Here is a 20,649-nt window from a genome sequence, read left to right on the forward strand (position 1 = left end):
GGTAATAAGTCACTTATAAGACCTTATTAGATTCTTATTAACACAAATAAGACTATATAAGTGTTAATATAGGCATAATTAACAAATGTATTATGTCTTATAAAACACTTATTAGGCTCTTATTAGAAACGTACTAACACTTTATATACCATCATAAACATTAATAAGATGTTTATGAACATTAATAATACTTCATGAGTGTTAATTAAACTATAAATTAATTTATAATTGGCTTAGATATTAATTATCACAAAGAAACTTGTTTATAGACCACTTATCAATGTTCATAAGATGTTTATTGACATTTTTAGGTTCATATTAATGCCTTATGAAGGTTAATAAATACTTTATTATGCACTTATTAAGAGTTAATAAAGCTCCTCTGCAGGTACTGGATCTAAAGTGGGAACACTACTTATAAAGGTTAATAAATACTTTATTATGCACTTATTAAGAGTTAATAAAGCTCTTCTGCAGGTACTGGATCTAAAGTGGGAACACTACTTATAAAGGTTAATAAATACTTTATTATGCACTTATTAACAGCTCAGTGGGAACAGGGTCCAACTTTCAAGTAAACGCAGAAACAAAAAGGAGGTCTATTGAACTTCCACTCAAACAGTTTTTGGAGAAAACAACACATCGGAGAACAACACAGAGAACATGACAGCTACTTTGTGTCTTATACTGTGTCATTTTAGTCAGATACAGACATGATAAGACACAAGATACAGAATTGAATAAATAAAGTTTTTTTAAATTTAATTTAATTGAATTACTACCGTATACCATTTCGTACCTTATCACGTCATTATATTTTAGCAAAAAACCTGATTTACAATTCATGAATTCTTGCCATCAACAAACATTTGCTTTTATACGCCATGTTTCTGCTTTATATTACATCATAATCGTCCTTTGATTCAGACTTTCAGAGTTGTTGATTTGACTTCAGGGGGAACGTCGGCAGCTGATTTCTCAGTTTGTTCCATCGACACCTAAACGCAGGGAGACATCTCTCAGTTCAGAATCAAACTTCACTTTACTAAATCTAATTAGTTCTTGATGTGATCTTTACTGGCCCAGAGAGCTACATGTATGTTTGTTCTGCCTTTAGCTCAAAGACAAAGCTGTGCAAACTACCCAGCATGATTTGTGGTTTCTTTATTTATAGGGTATGTTTAAAATCACAAATGATTGAAGACAGCGATGATCTCTTCTCATCATCACATTTAGCATAATTTGCTGAAAATGTCATCTTCCTAATGACCTTAATTGGTACAAATGAAGTCAGTAAAGCAAATGGCTTTCTCACTAACAGTCATATTTGTGGAATCTAAAGAAGAGGTGAAGTGTCTGTCGTTAAAATTTCAAAGTTCTGCTTGGAGATCATTAAGTGCCTAACTTGTGTGACCTGAAGTGAGACATAGTAAGTGGAGGGAGGAAGTGGCAGCAGATGAGCTAAACACTCTGTAATACTGAAGAAGAAGAAGAAGAAGAAGAGAAAATGCTTGAGTGATTTATCAAACAGTGCTTCAAACTCCCTCTCTGATTGCTGTTTCTTTGTAGAGATGTTTGACTCGTTTTTCTGACCAGAATCCATTCATTTTGGGTAAACCTGTAGCTCACCTGGGGGGGTAAATCCACAGCATGGCAACAAGGGTTTCATTCTGAAAAAAACAAAACACATAAACGTCAACTTTTCACAGCTATTTTCTTGGGGTGCAAAAATGAGGAATATGTAGTCTGGGGTTTGGATTTTCCACAGTGGAAATGCTCTGGTTTTTGCACATCAGCAGTCTTTGGTGTGTGCAGGAAGAAGTTTAAGTGGACAAAATACCAGCTCCCATCCACTGTATTCTCACGATGATTTATTTATCTCTATAATCAGATATTTGCATAAAAGTGCAGGTAACAAAGAATCCATAATTCATCATAGATCGAGCATTTGACCTTTCAGCGTTTAGATATCTAACTACCTGAAACGCCTCAGAAACAATACAGTATATGTTACAGCAAATTCAGACCTAAAACAGAGTATATCATATTGGAAATTAAATCTTATATTTGTTAACAATAATTATATTTATTTGGTGATTAAGTGTGATTACAAAAGCTTTAAAAACTAAACTAACAAAACAGCGTAAGAAGATTCTCCCCGGGTATTCAGATTTGAGTTTCTTTTTGTCTTCAATCCGCGCCTCTGCTGATGCTTTTTTGTGAGGCAGCTCCTCTTGGGGATAATTTAGTCTTTGTGTTTTTATAGAAAGGTATACCTGGTGGCCCTCTTGTGTTTCCTGTTGACCTGCCTCGCTGCTCAGTCGAGATAATTGCCTCTGAGTGGCCGGGCATCGAGAGAGGGCTACTTTAAATACCCCAGAGTCCCCCCACCACTGCTGTCTCTCAATGCATTATTCACAACAAAAATGGTTTTTGCCATATCTCTCAAAAGCCCCTATTGTGGATGCACACACACACACACACACACACACACACACACACACACACACACACACACACACACACACACACACACACACACACACACACACACACACACACACACACACACACAGAGGCCCTTAATCTTCACACTCCACATAATGAAATTTTAGAAAGTGGGGAGGATTTATCTCTTGTTTTATAGCAACAATAAACCACCACAGAATATGCACATTGTCTTCCCTGATGAAACACTATTCCCACTCTCATTACCTCGTCTGACGAGCGACAAAATGAAGCAGAGTGTCAAATGTCCACAGCGCAAGCCTCTACTATATGTAAATCTCAAGATTTAACGGCATATTTCCACCTATACGTTCCATCAAAAAGCTATTTTTTTTCATGACCAGACGTACCCTCTTGATAGAGATGCATTTGATAAATTCATATCATTACGTTTTATGATGAAGTGTTCAGGAGGAGCCTCCAGCTTAACAACAGCCAGAGGTCGTTTTCCCCTTTTAATGTGTCCTGCCATTAAAGTAACCTTAAAGGGATACTTAACCCGTTGAAACATGAATCTGTATTGACATTGGGTCATATATGTAGAAATGTGAAATACATTTTGAAGTTGGTGCCTTCTTGTCCGAGAAAAGGCAGAAAGTGTCTTTTTGGCTCATGTGGATGAAAGACACCAAATCCCAGAATGCACAGCACCGCAGGCGGCCGGCAATATAGCAATATAGCCGCGAGACGGCGGCCCCGGCAGCCAGCGGCGGCCGCAGCAGCCAAAACAAAAGACCGGCCTGTCTGCAGCAGCCATCTCGCCGCTATATTTATATCATCATCAGCTTTCTCCATAGAGCCTGTTAGCATAGCTTCAAAGCAATATGGCGGACGTTAAGTTTAGATTCTGGGAGTGAGTTCCCACCCACTGATCTGTGATTGGTCTGTAGCTTCAGTGGTCGAAAATATGAGGAACTAGCGTTGTAGTTTCACCCCGCTAACCGCAACAGCTTCCAGTGACGCAATATGACGATAATTACGTCACTGGAAGCTCCTTTACAGACTCAGAAATACAAAGATTTCACATCTCAGGGGGAAATGAGGGCGGGATGCACGACCATTCAAAAATACTACCAGTTTACTACTGATACAAAGATTAATGCAAATGGGTGACGTATCCCTTTAAAGGCAGGGTTGGTAATTTTTGAAAAACTAGCATGATTTTGAAAGTAGCATTCCCTCAGTGCTCCGTCTGCACCTCCGTCTGAGCTCCGGCAGTCCAGAGCCCTCCATAGCAGATAACGCACGGCGCCTCAATTTAGCACAGAAAAGAACAAGCGGGACGGGATGTCAGACACTGAGAGAACATTAAAACATACTGTTTATTTTCAAAATAAAACACTCTGTATTTTATAATGACCTTCCATTGCTGCAACACCTGTTGGTTTGATCTGATAACTGCTCTCATACTGAGAGTACACAAACTGAGGGGCGTCCAAAACGGCCGTGTGGGGGGTCGCCTTAAAACCGCCTACCTTCTCTGGTCCAAACAAATCCAGAGCATTCAGGACCAGAATCTAAAGTTAGAAGGAGGACATACTGGCTGCTGCATTGTTGTCAGAGAAGCCAGCACTTCAACATGTTTCCTTAATGATCAGATAGTAAGGACACTTTATCATTTCAGTCAGGAGATATTTTACTGATTACTCCTTTAAGCTAATGAAGCTTATAGCTGTCATCAATTGATACTTCACAAGGTATTAAATTTACCTCAGGAAATCCTCAGTATGGATCCTGTGGTGATGCATTGTGGTGAAGGATGATGTAATGTAAGTCCTCTGTTCACAAGGCACCAAAAGAAAGCAGTTGTCTGGTGGTTTAAACCTTTCCAAAATCAGCGTTTTGAAGCATCAATCTTCAGTCTATACCACTAAAAAAGGATGTTTTTTTTGTGCATTATGGGCTGAGATAAAATCTCATCTGGAATCGAATTATCTTATGGCGCTCATAAAACAGCCCATTATCCCGATCACAGCCTTTGAATTTAAATTGCAACAAAGCTCTTACCTGTTGCCGACAGCTGACACAAGAGGGCGCTGCATCATCTGTTCACTGCAGATGTGTTTGTGTGTCAGCGAGTGTGATGACAGAGCTGCTGCAGAGGTAAACGGTTCCTGGTGATTCTGCAGAGAGAGACGCCCGTCTGGAGGGAGAGAGAGAGAGTCTGTTGTTCATGTGATCTGAGGGGTATGAGAAGTGATTTGATGGTACGCTCAGGGATGAAAAGAATCACGGTTTACATACCTTGGAACTTAAATAGAGCGTTACAAATTTAAAGCGACACGTTTGTTTTGACAACCTGAACTTGCAAAAGAGGATAACTGAAGTTCTGCAAGACAAACCAAAAAAATATTCCCCAAAAATTATAGTTTTTTTTGTATGTGTGTGCTCATTTCTATAAGATGTTTATTTGATCTAGTAACACAACAAGGTGTCATTTCCTTAAATCTCCTGCATGCATACTGCAGCTTCAACAAGACACCAGTTAATCACAACAGTCACAGTGTCACGCAGATGAATGAGCAATGGTGAAGAGCGCCAATATGTTTATCAACCTAGTGTGAGAATGTATAGTGATACGGATTTGCACTGCCACCTGCGATAATCAGGGCAGATGGCGAGCAATTAAGAAGCATGTGACAACATTGGGGTGTGAAATTGGTAAACGGAGATGTGGAAATACTGTCGGCAGGTTTAAACAAGTGAGCATGAGAGAAAGAATGAATGAAGGTATGTCTGTTTGTTTGGATAAGAGTGAAGTGAAATCAGGCTGTAATGAAGAGATGGTGAAGTTTGCAGGGGTGGCATTAGCCATTTTGGGGTCCTGAGGGCATTTTGACTTAATGGCCCCGCTCTACACCTACACCTCTACCTACACCTCTACATGTTTTAGACTTTACAAACAACCAGTTTTGCATATTTCTGCCTTTGAGGAACTTTTTATTCTAAACAACATCAGGCTTTTCACTTCCTGTCTGAGATATCAGAGAGAAAAAAGTGACTGCATGGTTTTTTTTTATATGCGATTTTTCACACTTGTAATATAAATCAAGTCTATCCTCTGAAAATAACTCTGTGAGTCATGACTGTCTACAATGGGTGTAACACTCGAGTCCCACTGTCTGTGATGTTTTCAGAGTTTTCAGAGTCCTATCTTCACTTTGTTTACATCGCCCGGACGGCCGGCTGACTCCTCCCCTCACGTATAAAAGTTGTTTAATTGAGGGACTAGAGAAAAGAAGAATAACATACTGTACTCACTGCTTAACTGTGTTTCTAGATCACGCTCATTTCAGGTAAATTTACATGCAGTGTGAAGATACGAGCATAATAAAGATCGCTAGCATTAGCATGCTAACACAACAATGCAGCGCGAGTTGTTTTGGTTTCATGCTGGTGCTCAAGGGCGACATCTGCTGGATCAAGAAATCACATATGAAGCCTTTAAGGTTTTTTACCTGTAAAGCCTATAGAAGCTCAGCTAAGAGAAATCCAGGCTTTTATAAATAAATGTAACCTTTACTTATAGAGCATAGAATTTGTTGTTTCTAAGTGCTTCACAGAAACAGCAAAACCAAACAGACTGGTCAAAAAAATACTCTGGTTTTTATTAGAAGGGAAAAATACTGTATGCTTTTATTTGTTTAATCAGGTGTCAAATAAATATTCAAGTAAAATCAGGGAAAATTGGAAATCCAGGGAGTCACATTTCTCTCTGAAATTCAAAATGCTGCAAAAAAAAACCTTCTGATTTTGACAAGAAAAGAAAAATTGTGGATCAAGCGCACAGCAAAGCAACCAATGGTCTCGACAGAAGCTGTGTTGCCTTTTCATTTTTTGCACACGTCTGTTTCAGTGTTCCTATGTTTCTGTCTGTGTGGTCATTTTGTGCAACATGTTTTAGTTTTGTCTTAATATGAACCTGCAAAGCTTGATTGAAAAAGAGAGTGTTACCGTGCTCATATGCAACAGGTGAGAGAAAGTAAAACAGGTTTTCAGGACAAAGTGATCTGTAGCTGCTACATGAAAACAAAGCAGGAATCCCCGGCTCATGCTCTAGGTTATCATTGATCCAAAGTCACACACACACACATGCACACACACCCAGTCAAGCACACACATTCATGCCGCGCCTAAGTCCGGCACGGCGCTGGATCTTCCCTCCCACTGACAGATGGATCAGGTTAATATCATAATTAAGCACCTCGGCCCCGACGGTTCCTGTTTACCGCCTGGTTGCTAGGCAGTGACATCAGCTGATCCCTCCCTCCTTCCTCTGTAATCCCTTCCCTCTCTGCCTCGCACTCCCTCACACAAACACCACTCTCTCTCTCTCTCTCTCTCTCTCTCTCTCTCTGCTCTCTGAGATAGGCAGCGCAGACGTGGGCAGCGTGTGGGGGGTATAGGAAGAGACGAGGAGAGAGAGAGCGGGAGGGTTGTAGGTAGTAGAGTGTGTGAGGCTGTCAGACAGCATGGTCTGGGACTGAGGACAGCACTTGGAAGACGCAGCAGCAGACTCCAAGACCTCCATGTAGAGCACTGTGGGGACATCCACACACATCACCTGGACCTGTCCACCCGGGGGCAACACCCACCTCGTCCAGGGGAGGAAAAAAAGAGGAAGAGGTCAAAGGAGGAGGAGGAGGACAAGAGGGGGGGGTTTGTTTTTGTCTTCTTTTTTTTTTTCTTTTTCTCAGTTTTTTTTGGGGGGTTTTTGGGAGTGGGCTCCGGGCTGGACCGCATGCATGACACAACGCAAAGGCGAGAAACCCGTCATCAGCATCCAGGAGCACATGGCCATTGACGTGTGCCCTGGACCCATCCAGCCCATCAAGCAGATCTCCGACTACTTCCCCCGTTACCCTAGGGGCCTCCCCCCTTCGGCGCCGCCCCCAAAAGCGGGCCAAGCAGGGCCCCAGAGCCCTGCCCTCCCCTCCTCCTCCTCGGCGGCCGCCTCTGCCACCGAGAGTGACCGCCCCAATGAGGATAAACCGGACCGGGCTGGTGCCGGAGCCGCCGCCTCCTCGCAGGCCAGCAGGAGGGACGAGGAGCCGGACGTGGAGGGATACGACTCGGATGACTCCAGTGAGTGCTTTCCAACATGTCTACTTGTGTGTGTGTGTGTGTGTGTGTGTGTGTGTGTGTGTGTGTGTGTGTGTGTGTGTGTGCGTGTGTGTGTGTGTGTGTGTGTCTTTTACTTCTTCCTCTTCCCTCTCCCTTTCTCTTATTACTGCATCCCCATTTATTTTTTTTTGACGCCTGTTGCCAGGCATCCCTCCAGCCCGAGTGGCTTTGTGGCTTTATCTCTCACCTTTTTCTTCTTCTCTCGGCTGCCTCGTCTATCTCTCTCTATCTCTGCCCGCCTGGTGTGTGTGTGTGTGTGTGTGTGTGTGTGTGTGTGTGTGTGTGTGTGTGTGTGTGTGTGTGTGTGTGTGTGTGTGTGTGTGTATGTCTGTGTCTCCCTGCTGCAGCTAAACTCTTTTTCCCCTCTCAGTCGACACAGCCAACTGTTGCTGCTGCAAAAGAATACAACTCCCCCCCCCCCCCCCTCCCCCTCCTCTTTCTCTTTCTCTGCTCTCCTCCAGCGGAGAGCATGATATGTGTGATTTTATTGAAGGAAATGGTCGCACATGTCTGTCACCTCCCGGTGTATACATGCATTTTTTCATATTACCCATGCCTTCCAGGGTGCTCGGTGTAACACTGTCGATCAGTCTCAGCCGGAGCGATTCATGGCTCCTTCAAATTAGTCGCAGTTTTGCGCTCAGAAGAGGCTGACGTGCATCTGTGAGCTCATCCAGATACAGTACAGGAACATGACGAGAAGTTCAGAATGTGGTGGAAACGTTTAGTCGGTCTGTCTTTTATTCTCAGCGTAAAAGATGTTTGTCCTTATCTGCCTCCATCACAGAGAGGGGAGGTTCCTTTGAGAAAGCCTTTCGCTAAATGTCATTCCTTTAATCGGTCACGTTTGGAGGATGAATATTTATGGATTATTTTTTATACGAAGCACAGAAGGAGAAATTGTAATTTTTAAACATTTCAACATGCAAAAAAAACGATTTTCTATCCCAAACCTCTGCAGATGTCAGAAAGGTGACTCGACAGTCGGCACCATGCTGAGAGGAATGTGTCACTCCTGCAAACCTGCAGCATTTTTTTACAAACCTTTGGATCCGTCTGAATGATCCCAGAAAAACAGTGAAGGACATTTTGCATTTGTTGCCTTGAACTTGGCCGAGCAACAGCTCACCCTGAATAACATGTTGCACACACACACACACACACACACACACACACCTGCTCCAGTGTCCTCCTTTTCTAGAGGTTCTCATCGGGAATGCTTTAGCGTACGAGAGGCTTGTGATTGCAGGTTAATGTGTTACTGCAGTGTAGCTTCTCCTAAGAGTTAATCCATGCAGAGCAGCATGCAAAGGGGGGGGGGTTAAGGCCATCTCTAATCCAGAACTGGACAGAAGGGGGGATGGGGGGATGGTAGGGAACAGAAGAGGTTTGGCATGGCAGATGTTGCTCTATGACCTCAGCAAAAGCAAACCAGGATTTCCACTCAGTGGGAAAAAGAGAGATGGAGAGAGATCCACTCTTCTAATTCATGAGAGCAGACGCTCGATTAGTGATGAACTGCTAGAGCCAGAGAAGAATATCTGGTGGCTTTTTTTGTTTCAGCAATCACAGCAACAGGTTTCTTATAAGGTCTTGCTGTGTGAGGGAATTAAAATCAATTGCAAAGCGATCTTTACTGAACCCTCTCGGCTGTCTCCTAACCTGAAACAGTTTCTGTCCAGGGATTTGTGTTGTTAAAGTAAACTATGGATCAATTTTCACATCTAGATAAAACCCACTTCATCCACATTTAGCTACAACCTTTTTTATTTATTTATCTGACAGAGATAACGAACACCTGCCTTGTTTTGCTTTATGTGAAAATGTGCATCTGAAACCCCTTAGAAAATAAAACATGCAGCTTTCGATCGGTTATGTCTCACTATAGCACCGGTCTCACAGACCAAAAAAAAACTCCCTCAGACCATCGCCGCCCCTCCTCCTTAGTGTCTAACCAAGTGCAGCCATTTGTAAGACTGACCTCCATTCTGATATGCGGCCCAAAGTTGAGTCAGTTCTTAATTATTTAAAATATTTTAGACCGAACAAGTCTTTCTCTTCGGTTCTGAAAGTCTGATGGTTCTCCTGTGAGCTTCCTTCTTTGTTTAGAAAGCCATTACTTCATATATTTAATATTTATGTAGGATATACTTGATATCTGCTTAATTATTCTTAAACATGTTGCCTGTCTTACCTTTAAGACAAGATAAAGCATTAACAAACTACCTTCCACTTGTTGCTTCAGCCACACAGGAGATACCTTCAGTATTGCTTTTGGCAGATAGAAGGGCGGTGCTTTAGCTGCCAGGTTGGATTTTCAATCCCAAGGTTTCTCGTCTACATGTTGAAATGTGTGAAAATTGTTCTTCATTGTCAGGCCATGTAGCTCTGTGCATCCCAGCTCTACCACAGGCAGGGTTAGGGAATGTGCATGAATGAGAGGCAAGTTGTAAAGTGCTACAGAATGTATCTGGGGAGGTCGGTAAGTGTGATATAAGTGGCATCCATCTTGCCTATTATTATCAGCAGGGCAATACCCTGACATATCAGTCACTGATGTGATTCTGTTTGGGAGAGGTAGAGGGCTCAATATTCTCCTTGTCAAAACTTAGAACAGTCAGTGCATTAATATGATGTTAAAAAAGTTGTTATTTACTGTACATGTACACTCCAACCTGACAATCAAAAAGCTGTTAATCTTGCCTTTATGGAGAAATGGAAGAAGCTTTCTCTTATTGGAAAGTTTTCATTTGTCTGCATCCAGGTGCAACAATAAGAATGTGTTTGTGGGAAGAGTTTCAGAAAGTGTGCGTCATTGTGAAGACGCTACAAAGACATGACAAAGACAAAGAGTTCTTGGAGAGAAGTTTTGAAAGGGAAGTGGGATGCAATCAAGAGGATAACAGCGGGCCCTCTCGAGTGTGGCCTTTCAGACCAAGTAGGACTTAAGATTTTGGTCGGACAACAAATTGTATCTGTGACCCGCAGAGAGTCAACTGCAGGTCTGAAGATGGCGTGCTGCCTTTGACAGGTCTCCATCAAAAAAATAGTTTTTTTAAGAGACTTCCTGTGAATGACTGTTGAATTAAAAAATCAACAGATGCATGCATACAGTTTAAAATGAAGGTCAGGATCCACCTTAAGCAGGGGAAACACTGCAAGATAATCCGGCTGATTCTGGACCTGAACAAAAGTCTGCAAAATCTTGTTTTTTTTTTAATGGCTTATAAGATTCTCTTGACAGATTTCCTGTAGTGTGTGAAGCGCGAGCTTTTGGCCCTCTCTGATGCTTTATGAATGCATTTACACTTTTCTTGATCAGTTTCTGCCTCATCTGCTGAAATGCATGAAGCAACTTAAGTACATTTGCTTAAGGTGTTTGGATGTAGTGATATGACTTTATCAAACTGGTGTTGGTTCACAGCTTTGCTTCAAGGCATCTGACTGTATATAAACATGGACAATGTTCCAGTGACATCACACATTGGTTTCTGAAGGGCTGGTGTTGAAGCCCATCCATATTGGAAATGCCGACTCTGACAAACTTTCAGTCAACGGCAAGCAAAGAGCTGGAGCTTAGGCTGGCCTCAAAGTCTCATGACAAACTGCTGCAAAGCTGCTGCTTGCAGTCGGACTGCTCACGCCCCAAATTATGCACAATTCATATCCTTAAAGGCTTTATATGTGATTTTCTGATCCAGCAGATGTCGCCCTTGAGCACCAGCATGAAATCAAAACAACTCACGCTGCATTGTTGTGTTAGCATGCTAATGCTAGCGATCTTTATTATGCTCGTATCTTCACACTGCATGTAAACTTACCTGAAATGAGCGTGATCTAGAAACACAGTTAAGCAGTGAGTACAGTATGTTATTCTTCTTTTCTCTAGTCCCTCAATTAAACAACTTTTATACGTTAGGGGAGGAGTCAGCCGGCCGTCCTAGGATGTAAACAAAGTGAAGATAGGACTCTGAAAACTCTGAAAACATCACAGACAGTGGGACTCGAGTGTTACACCCATTGTAGACAGTCATGACTCACAGAGTTATTTTCAGAGGATATACTTGATTTCTACATTTAAGTGTGAAAAATCACATATAAAGACTTTAAGAAAATCAAAATGGGTGAGTTAAAAAAAAAATCAATCACAGTGCAGTGTGTGTCGATTAAGACAAAAACTATTCAGACCAAATCACTTTTTCCTACCAGTCTGTAAACATGTTAATTTCTGCTGTTATTTGAGGTGTGTACGGGACTTCTGGGTCTTTGGAGACAGCCTCAAGTGGACGCTCGAGGAACTGCAGTATTTTTGCACGGCTCCACTTTCCAACACCTGGCGTGGCCACTTGGTGTCAGTTTAGCTTCAGTACCCCCTGCATCAGCTGCTTGCAGACGTCAAACTGCCTCTCCTTTCCATCCTCCCTGCTAATAAGGCAATTACAAAAAACAGCTGTCGGAGCATCATCGCAATGATTTTTACAATCACCTGAAGAGTCATCAGTGATGCCAGATAATTATCCTGTCAACTCCACTTCCTTATTAGAAGACAAAAAAAAACAGCAGCAAAGCAACTATGGTGGCTTTTAATTGTAAACACAAATATTGGACGGGAGTCATCTGCATTCACATCACAAGCCTCACCTACGCTGTTGATGTGTCTAATGAAGGCTGGCACTAAATGAAGACTGAACACATAACAAGTGGCTGTTTGGGTCTGATGCAACGTCCCAAATAATCCCAAGATGCTGCTGCTGCTGCCATGGGAGTTACAGAGAGGAACAGGAGGAGTATAAACAAATAGTGCAGCAGCAGTATGAGTCTGCTTACATTACACCTCAACATAACATACAACGGGGTCACAGTTTGGTCCGTACCTCGGTTTGCAGTGAAGGGGCGGACCATGGACTGGGTTATGTGAACACAGGATGGGACATAAAAAAGAGACTTGAGTACTTTTAATAAATACTTGAAGCCGGGGTCTTCTACTTCTGCATACCCACATAGCATTAAAAAACTATACTCTTCAGTATCCATCCATTGTCTTCCGCTTCTCCGAGGTCGGGTTGCGGTGGTAGTAGGCGCAGTAAGTCAACCTAGACCTCCCTCTCCCCAGCAACGTTTTCCAGCTCCTCCTCCTGGGGGAGTCCGAGGCGTTCCCATGCTATACGGGATATGTAATCCCTACAGCGTATTCTGGGTCTGCCCCGGGGTCTCCTCCCAGTTGGGCGTGCCCGGAAAACCCCTAAAGGGAGTCATCCAGGAGGCGTCCTGATCAGATGCCCAAACCACCTCAACTGACTCCTTTCAATGAGAAGGCGTAGCGGCTCTACTCTGAGCTCCTCCCCCTCTCTCTAAGGCTGAGCCCAGACACCCTCCGGAGGAAGCTCATTTCGGCCGCTTGTATCCGCGATCTCATTCTTTCGGTCACTACCCACAGTGCATGACCACAGGTGAGGGTTGGAACGTAGATCGACCGGTAAATCGAGAGCTTTGCCTTCAGTAATGTCGTATTAAAGGTTTCTTTTGGGGCCTTTTATGCCTTTATTTAGAGACAGGACAGTGGATCGAGTTGGAAAAAACTGGGAGAGAGAGAGAGAGAGAGAGAGAGAGAGAGAGAAGCCACAGGTTGGATTCGAACCCTGGTCGTCCGCCTAGAAGACTGTAGCCATCATACATCGGAAGTGTGCACCAACCACTAGGCTACCAGCTTCCCTTCAGTAATGTCTTTGACCCTCTCAGTGTGTTGGACACCTGTTTCCTTTTGCCCTGCTCTTGTGATTGGCACCTCGGGGTGATGCCGTCTAATATTCATCAGCATGTTTGACGTGTTTCCAACGACATACCGCTCTGAGAACCTGAAGTTTCTCCAAACAAAAAGAAGCAGACGGATCTTCTACCTTCACTGTGTCATCGTGCTACCCTTTGTTACTATACTTTATAAAAAGTCAAATAAGGGCACACATCTGTTGCACACTATTTCCACTCTTTTTTTTTTGATGATTTCTGAGCAGACGTCGTATGTTAATAACCCCCGCACTAAGAGCCAATCAGACTCTGGAGTGGTTCCTTTGATCGCTTCGGCACACAGAGCAGTCTGACATGTTTGAAGAGCTGGGAGTGAGAATGTGTTGCAAATATCACAAATGTTCCTCAGGTTTAAGTGTCATTCTCAGAGTCGCCCTTCAAAGCACAAACAGCCGTACTGTGTGAATGTCTCGACAGAGGTTCAAACATGCAATCAAGCAGCACGACAATGTGTCTGTATGTGTTTTCCTCTTCCTTTCTTACTCTATTTCCTAGAAAGAAAAAACTGGTTTAATATCAGACAGATTAAAAGAAATGTACAAATTAAAGCCAAGCAATGCAGTGTAAGAGAGGTTCAGCTTCCCTGTGTGGACAGATTCAGGAAATCTTTCCTGCTCAAAAGGCAAGTTAATGTGTGCAGCACCTTTCAGACACCAGGTGATTCAAAGTGCTTCACACGGGCATAAACAGCATTTCACACAATTCATAAAAAAAAAAATAATATGTGTGTGCATATGGGAAAAATCTATGTGGCATTTGAGTAAGTGTGCGGGACTTTCTTCTTCCTCAGTCTGCTGTCGTGCACTTAATTGATGTGTGTTTAACGACCTGCTTTTTTTAATATAAGAAAAAAACACACAATGCATGCACCATTTACACAAATGAAACATGTGGACCCAAGCAAATGTACATATAGACACACGCACAATGTGTGTGAGCGTGCACATGCAGACAAAACATTTTTGTTATAAGGAAACGATCAAAAGGGGGAGGGGGAGGGGGGGGGAGCCCCATGATCTAAGAGGGTCTGGGTGCCTCATATGATGTGAGTAGGTCGGAAAGGTATTAAGGCCCAAGACTGTTTCATGGTTTAAATACAAGTGAAATCCATCCTTTTAGACTACTCAGGAAGTCAGTGCAGAGATTAAAGAACAGGTGTAATGTGCTCCATCTGCTAAATGGGCACGGAGCCATAAGCCAGAACAACTCCTTTCCCGCATGTCATTCCTCACTCTCTCTCTCTCCCTGATTTGCATCTCTATCCACTGTCCTGTCTCTCCAAGGCAAAAAACGCCCAAAAATAAATCATCAAAAAAAAAAAAAAAATGCAACCTTGCACATAATTCTCCTTAAGCAGCTTCAACTTTTGCACATTCATTAGCCCAGCACATCATCGTCTCTACCTCCCTGTACAGGATGCATTTGTATTTTAGATTCATATTTATTATATTGTTGTGTTGTGTTTATGTTGAGCAGGATTTCTTGAGGTAGATATTTCCTGCCGTGTAACCTTCTGCTGTAACACGACAATGAGGTCAGTCCATTGATCCATCGACCAATCGGCCAAACGAGTCTTGAGATATTCAGCGTGCGTCACAGCCCGATGATGTGTAGCACGATTGTGAAACGAGTCCTTCTTCAAGACTCAAGCACTCATATAATGTTGCAGTGTTGAAAGAGAGAGGCTTCAAGGACGGCTGAAACCAAGGCTACGTTATAAAAGATCACTACAAAAGCCGGGGAACGCATCGTGTCAGTTTGACAGATCTCACAGCTTCCCAACAAGCTTGGAAGAATAACGACAATGAAAAAGATTTTATAACCACCTTTTTTTTTCAGTTTTTCAACTTCTACTTCCTCCCCCTCAAAGGGCACAGACACTGAACGTTAGGTAACTCGACCCCAATGACGTTTGTACTGGCAACCTTTACAATGTCTTCTAACAATGTGTTTTAGGGTGGTTTCACATCAGGGACCTGGGCCCGGATCCGAGTACACTTGATCCCAAAGTCCGGTTAATGCCGAGAGATCTGAATGCAACCGTACTCAAACCAGGAAGTGGACCGCTATATGACATTATTCTAAATGCCTCCTGATGCTTCATAAACTGTCATATCCGTGCAGCACGGGCTCATCTCATCCTCTGAGCTGAACGGTAGATGTGGACCTGAGAAGAAGGTCGTTGTTTGGCGTCTCAGAAATAAACAAAAACATCCACAGGTAGCAGGATGGACTCAGACCGCGAGTGGTTGCCATGGTTGCTTCTTCTCCTGCAGTGTGCTTTTTTGGGCGGATTTGCAAAACGACTATGTGCATACTGCCACCTGCTGCATCGGTAGCTGTAGATACGCAATGTGAACGCAGAGCACATTCAGGGGAGGGGGGGGCAATGACGCTCGGGAACAGTACAAGACAATAGTGCCTCGTGTGAAAAACACCCTGAACCTCTTTTTATTTCCAAATGATAAAGGTTGACAAATAAAGGTGATAAAAACAGAGTTGAGGAAAGATTCAACAGAAGAATTGTTTAAAAAAATGCATCAATTTCAGTTATTAATTTGCTGCACACCGGAGGTATTGAATCATCAAAAACAATACCGAGGTACTTTGAACCTGTCCCACAGTGCCCCCCTTAATATCAGTGGATAAGACCGCCTTTGGCCTCAGCTTGTAAACATATCTTACTCGGTTCCTCTTCAGAGGTTGTAGTAAAGTTTCAACACTTCTCTGCCTCGTACATGAGTGAGTAACACCCTGAGGTAACGTTATTTCCTCCCTCCTGCATGGTGGGGCGGCAAGAATAAAAAAGCTGCATCAGTTCAGATTTATTTGACTGCCTTTCAGAAACGGCTTCTGAGACTTCCACCCTCATGCTGCATGAAATGCAAGAGGATGGAAGCGTCTTCTTCCTGTCTTCTTCCTGTTGTTTGTGATTTTTTTTAAAAGCCAGCACTGCCCCAAATTGGCTTTTTTGTGGTCCTGCGAGACTTGATCCAATATGTGGATGCTTCCTCTGGGGGGAGGCAGGAGGAGGGAGGAGGAGCTGTGTGCCATAGTTCTCCCTCATGTACCAAATCGCACAGGGACATCTCAATCGGTGCTAAGATCCTGCTGGCTAATCTGCATAACAGCATCGTTTTCTGACTCATTGTGACTCATTTTTGATTTTAATTGAAACGGAAAAGTGCATCACCCACCAAGTGTCCCAGCTCCCCTGCGAAGGGCGGTAATAAAAACCAATTGGACGTCGGGATCTCTGCCACATCAATTAGTGGTCGTCTGTCCGCGGTGGGTTGTAGAGGGGCCGGGGAGAAATGGTTGCTGCATGTGACCCACATGACAGAGCAGGCCCCTTGTGTTTTTGAGAGATAAGCCTCAGAGCCATACGTGTTGACAGGACCAGCGCAGGTGAGGTGTGTGTGTGCGTGTGTGTGTGTGTGTGTGTGTGTGTGTATGTGTGTGTGTGTGTGGGGGGGGGGGGGAGTGGGTAATATATGCACACACAGGTCTCCCCCCTGAGATGTCTTGCTCTGGCAGTGCTGCCGTCTCCTCAGCTACAGTGTTTGCTTGTAAGTGTCAAGTAGAGAGAGAGAGAGAGAAAAAAGGACGATCTGTCAGAGAAATGTGAACAAAAACCACAAAACTGTATTCGTATCGGTGTTTCTTCAGCCTGATATCTGTAGTTCTTTTATTATTTTACAAATACACATGATTTAAATAAAAAACATGTAACGCATACGGTAAAGCACAGGCGGGATGGAGACAAACCTGAGGGACGGTGAAAGGAACACATCCAACATCAACATAGAAAGCATCTGCTAAGATTAGTTGTGGATTTTTGTTATTTTGGAAAGTCTTAAAAGGCGGGAAAATTAAACTTGAAAGCAATCAATCCATTTAAAACATTTAGAAAAGAAGATTGAGAGTGAAGCAGGTTTAAACTCAAAGAAGATAAATAAGTGTCGGCACTTAATGTTAAGGTTGCTTACTGTTTGCTGAGTTGAAGGTACTAAAAAGCAACTCATTCTTAATTTTACCATTTAGATCATGATGTCTTTCAAAAGGGTGAATTAGGTGAGAAGGAATCAGCAGCACACATCATAACATACATTACATGATTAAGAAACAGCAGGAGGAAGGGTTGAAGCTGCCGGAGCCGAGTGCACCAGCTTGGTGTTAAAAGAAAAGTAGAATCTCGCACGTTAGACTTAGCATAGCATGACCTAAATTCACACACGGCGGACTAAGATGAACAAAGAACGGTCGCTGCTGTTGCTGTCGTTCTTATCACACAGTATACAAAGCGATGAGGGTTGCCAAGTAACACACTTCCACCCTGTCTCAACCAAGCAGCAACCTCTGGTTTTGAAAAAATGAATTCAATGCGGAAGTGCAAAATCCTGCAGTTACGTCGAGTGTCCACTAGAGGCTGGCAGCAGGAACACAGGAAGTCACATACACACCACTGTTTAAAAAGCCATTTTATGTTTACAGCCTGGTACAAAATACTAAACCGGTCTGATTTGTTATTGTCATCACTGGCACAAACTTTATGGGGGTGGATTTTTTTTTTAACGGCTCCATTTTGATTTTATGAACGATACATGTTATCTATAGTTAGACGTGTAGCTGACATGATTGACAGGTGGGCGGGATGTAACGGTTTGTCAAGAGGCTTAAAACTCACCTCACCTCCAGCTCTCCAGCCTGTCGTTAGGTTGACTGAGACAGCATTTCCAGCATGGTGGCTGCTGCCGATGAGCCTCCGGCGCCCCCTGCAGGAACAGATGGGTGACGTCACTCAGGCTTCATCCATTAATATTTACAGTCTATGGTCATGACGTTCCTGGACTCAGCACAGTGCGTACAGGAGTAGACTGGTTCAGACACTGCAGCTCTACCTTGGTCTTGGTCTTGTCTTGGTCTCACCCTAACTTGGTCTTGGTCTTGACTCGGTCTCCATCCCTAAAGTCTCGGTCTTGTTTTGGTCTCACCCTACCTTGGTCTTGGTCTTGACTCAGTGTTGATCCCTAAATGTCTTGGTCTTGACTCGGTCCAGCTCTACCTTGGTCTTGGTCTTGTCTCGGTCTCCATCCCTAAAGTCTTGGTCTTGTCTCGGTCGATGTAACGGTTTGTCAAGAGGCTTAAAACTCACCTCACCTCCAGCTCTCCAGCCTGTCGTTAGGTTGACTGAGACAGCATTTCCAGCATGGTGGCTGCTGCCGATGAGCCTCCGGCGCCCCCTGCAGGAACAGATGGGTGACGTCACTCAGGCTTCAAACATTCATATTTACAGTCTATGGTCATGACGTTCCTGGACTCAGCACAGTGCGTACAGGAGTAGACTGGTTCAGACACTGCAGACGACACATTGTTAAACTTTCAAATTTAAAAGATAGAAGACTCTAAAGATAATAGCTCAATGTTTCTTTCATTAATCGCTCATGGAATCATATTAGACTAAGGCAGATTAACCACAGTGATGTGAGTCGATGTGATAATTAAACAAAGCTATCAAATATGTAAAGCGTGTCGTCGTTCAGATTAAATTGATCGGTGTGAAAAGTATGATAATGACATAAGAAACTGAGTTGGTCTAACACCTCTAGATTAATAAAACTTGATGGGGGGGGGCACCATGACTCCAGTTTTAGACAAGAGGAAATTACTTTTTTAAAATAACTGCAGAATCAGCCGTCCTGTGGTAAGCTGTGCCAGACTCAGTATAATTACAAAAGCTTTGTCACCTCTCGTATCCACAGGAAGGTCGAGTGCTGAGGGCCGTGTAGCCGCTCGCCTCCAGCTGCCTGATGAAAGCTATATTTACATTGTTGAAACTTTTTCACACCCCCTCCTCTTTCTGACCCGTCGCAGACACTACACTATGTTTTTTTGTTGATCATCACAGGCAGAACAGAAGCTACCTGATGGTTTCTTATTTCATTTTGCATGTGTTGTTTTCTTTGTTGTTGGTGGTGATGATGTGTGCAGCAGACTTGAACCTCTAAATGTCTCGGTCTTGTTTTGGTCTCACCCTACCTTGGTCTTGGTCTTGTTTTGGTCTCACCCTATCTTGGTCTTGGTCTTGCCTCAGTCTCGATCCCTAAATGTCTTGGTCTTGACTCGGTCCAGCTCTACCTTGGTCTTGGTCTTGTCTAGGTCTCACCCTATCTTGGTCTTGGTCTTGCCTCAGTCTCACCTTAACTTGGTCTTGGTCTTGTCTCGGTCTCACCCTACCTTGGTTTTGGTCTTGACTCGGTCTCGATCCCTAAATGTTTCGGTCTTGTCTCGGTCTCACCCTAACTTGGTCTTGGTCTTGACTCGGTCTCCATCCCTAAAGTCTTGGTCTTGTCTCGGTCTCACCCTAACTTGGTCTTGGTCTTGACTCGGTCTCCATCCCTAAAGTCTTGGTCTTGTCTCGGTCTCACCCTAACTTGGTCTTGGTCTTGACTCGGTCTCCATCCCTAAAGTCTTGGTCTTGTCTCGGTCTCTCCCTACCTTGGTCTTGGTTTTGCCTCGATCCCTAAATGTCTTGGTCTTGCCTCAGTCTCAATCCCTAAATGTCTTGGTCTTGACTCGGTCCAACTCTACCTTGGTCTTGGTCTTGTCTCGGTCTCACCCTACCTCGGTCTTGGTCTTGCCTCGGTCTCGATCCCTAAATGTCTCGGTCTCGATCCCTAAATGTCTCGGTCTTGATTCGGTCTCACCTTAACCTGGTCTTGTCTCCGTCCCTCCCTACCTTGGTCTTAGTCTTGACTCGGTCTCCATCCCTAAAGTCTCGGTCTTGTTTCGGTCTCACCCTACCTAGGTCTTGGTCTTGCCTCAGTGTCGATCCCTAAATGTCTTGGTCTTGCCTCAGTGTCGATCCCTAAATGTCTTGGTTAGTGTGGTCTTGACTACAACACCGATACTAGTTACCACTTTAGCACAATGTAGATTTATAATGCTGTACCAAAGCTCTCCAAAGAAGCTGCTGCTTAGCTAAAGTAGAAGGGACACGCAGAGGCTAATGCTAACACTTTGGAAACTGTCATGTCATGCTTCCACAATAAGTCACAAAATGCTTTTATTGCAAAAAATCCGCCCCATAGTCGAGCCCTAAACTCATCTAGTGTGTAGCCAGCCTTCAGGTCGGAAGAAAAGAAGTCTGTGCCGAGCCATCTGTTGCCTCTGCCAGACCAAAAAAGCCATTTTCAGACCTTTGTGAAACCG

The 20,649-nt window shown here is 43.5% G+C and overlaps 1 protein-coding gene across 2 annotated transcripts in view; it reads left to right on the top strand.

Annotated features, from left to right (window-relative positions):
* Positions 1 to 6,849: 6,849 nt before the first annotated feature.
* The window catches only part of doc2b (double C2-like domains, beta), a 148,432-nt gene continuing 134,632 nt past the window's right edge, over positions 6,850 to 20,649 (top strand). The window contains exon 1 of one of the 2 annotated variants that reach the window (XM_061056155.1): positions 6,850 to 7,593. In XM_061056155.1, coding sequence (XP_060912138.1) covers positions 7,254 to 7,593 — 340 coding nt within the window. In that variant the 5' untranslated portion in view covers positions 6,850 to 7,253. The remainder of the gene's footprint in view (positions 7,594 to 20,649) is intronic. The other variant, XM_061056156.1, reaches the window with a different exon arrangement.

The sequence above is a fragment of the Labrus mixtus genome, chromosome 14 (genome assembly GCF_963584025.1).
Source record: "Labrus mixtus chromosome 14, fLabMix1.1, whole genome shotgun sequence".
Lineage (NCBI taxonomy): Eukaryota > Metazoa > Chordata > Actinopteri > Labriformes > Labridae > Labrus > Labrus mixtus.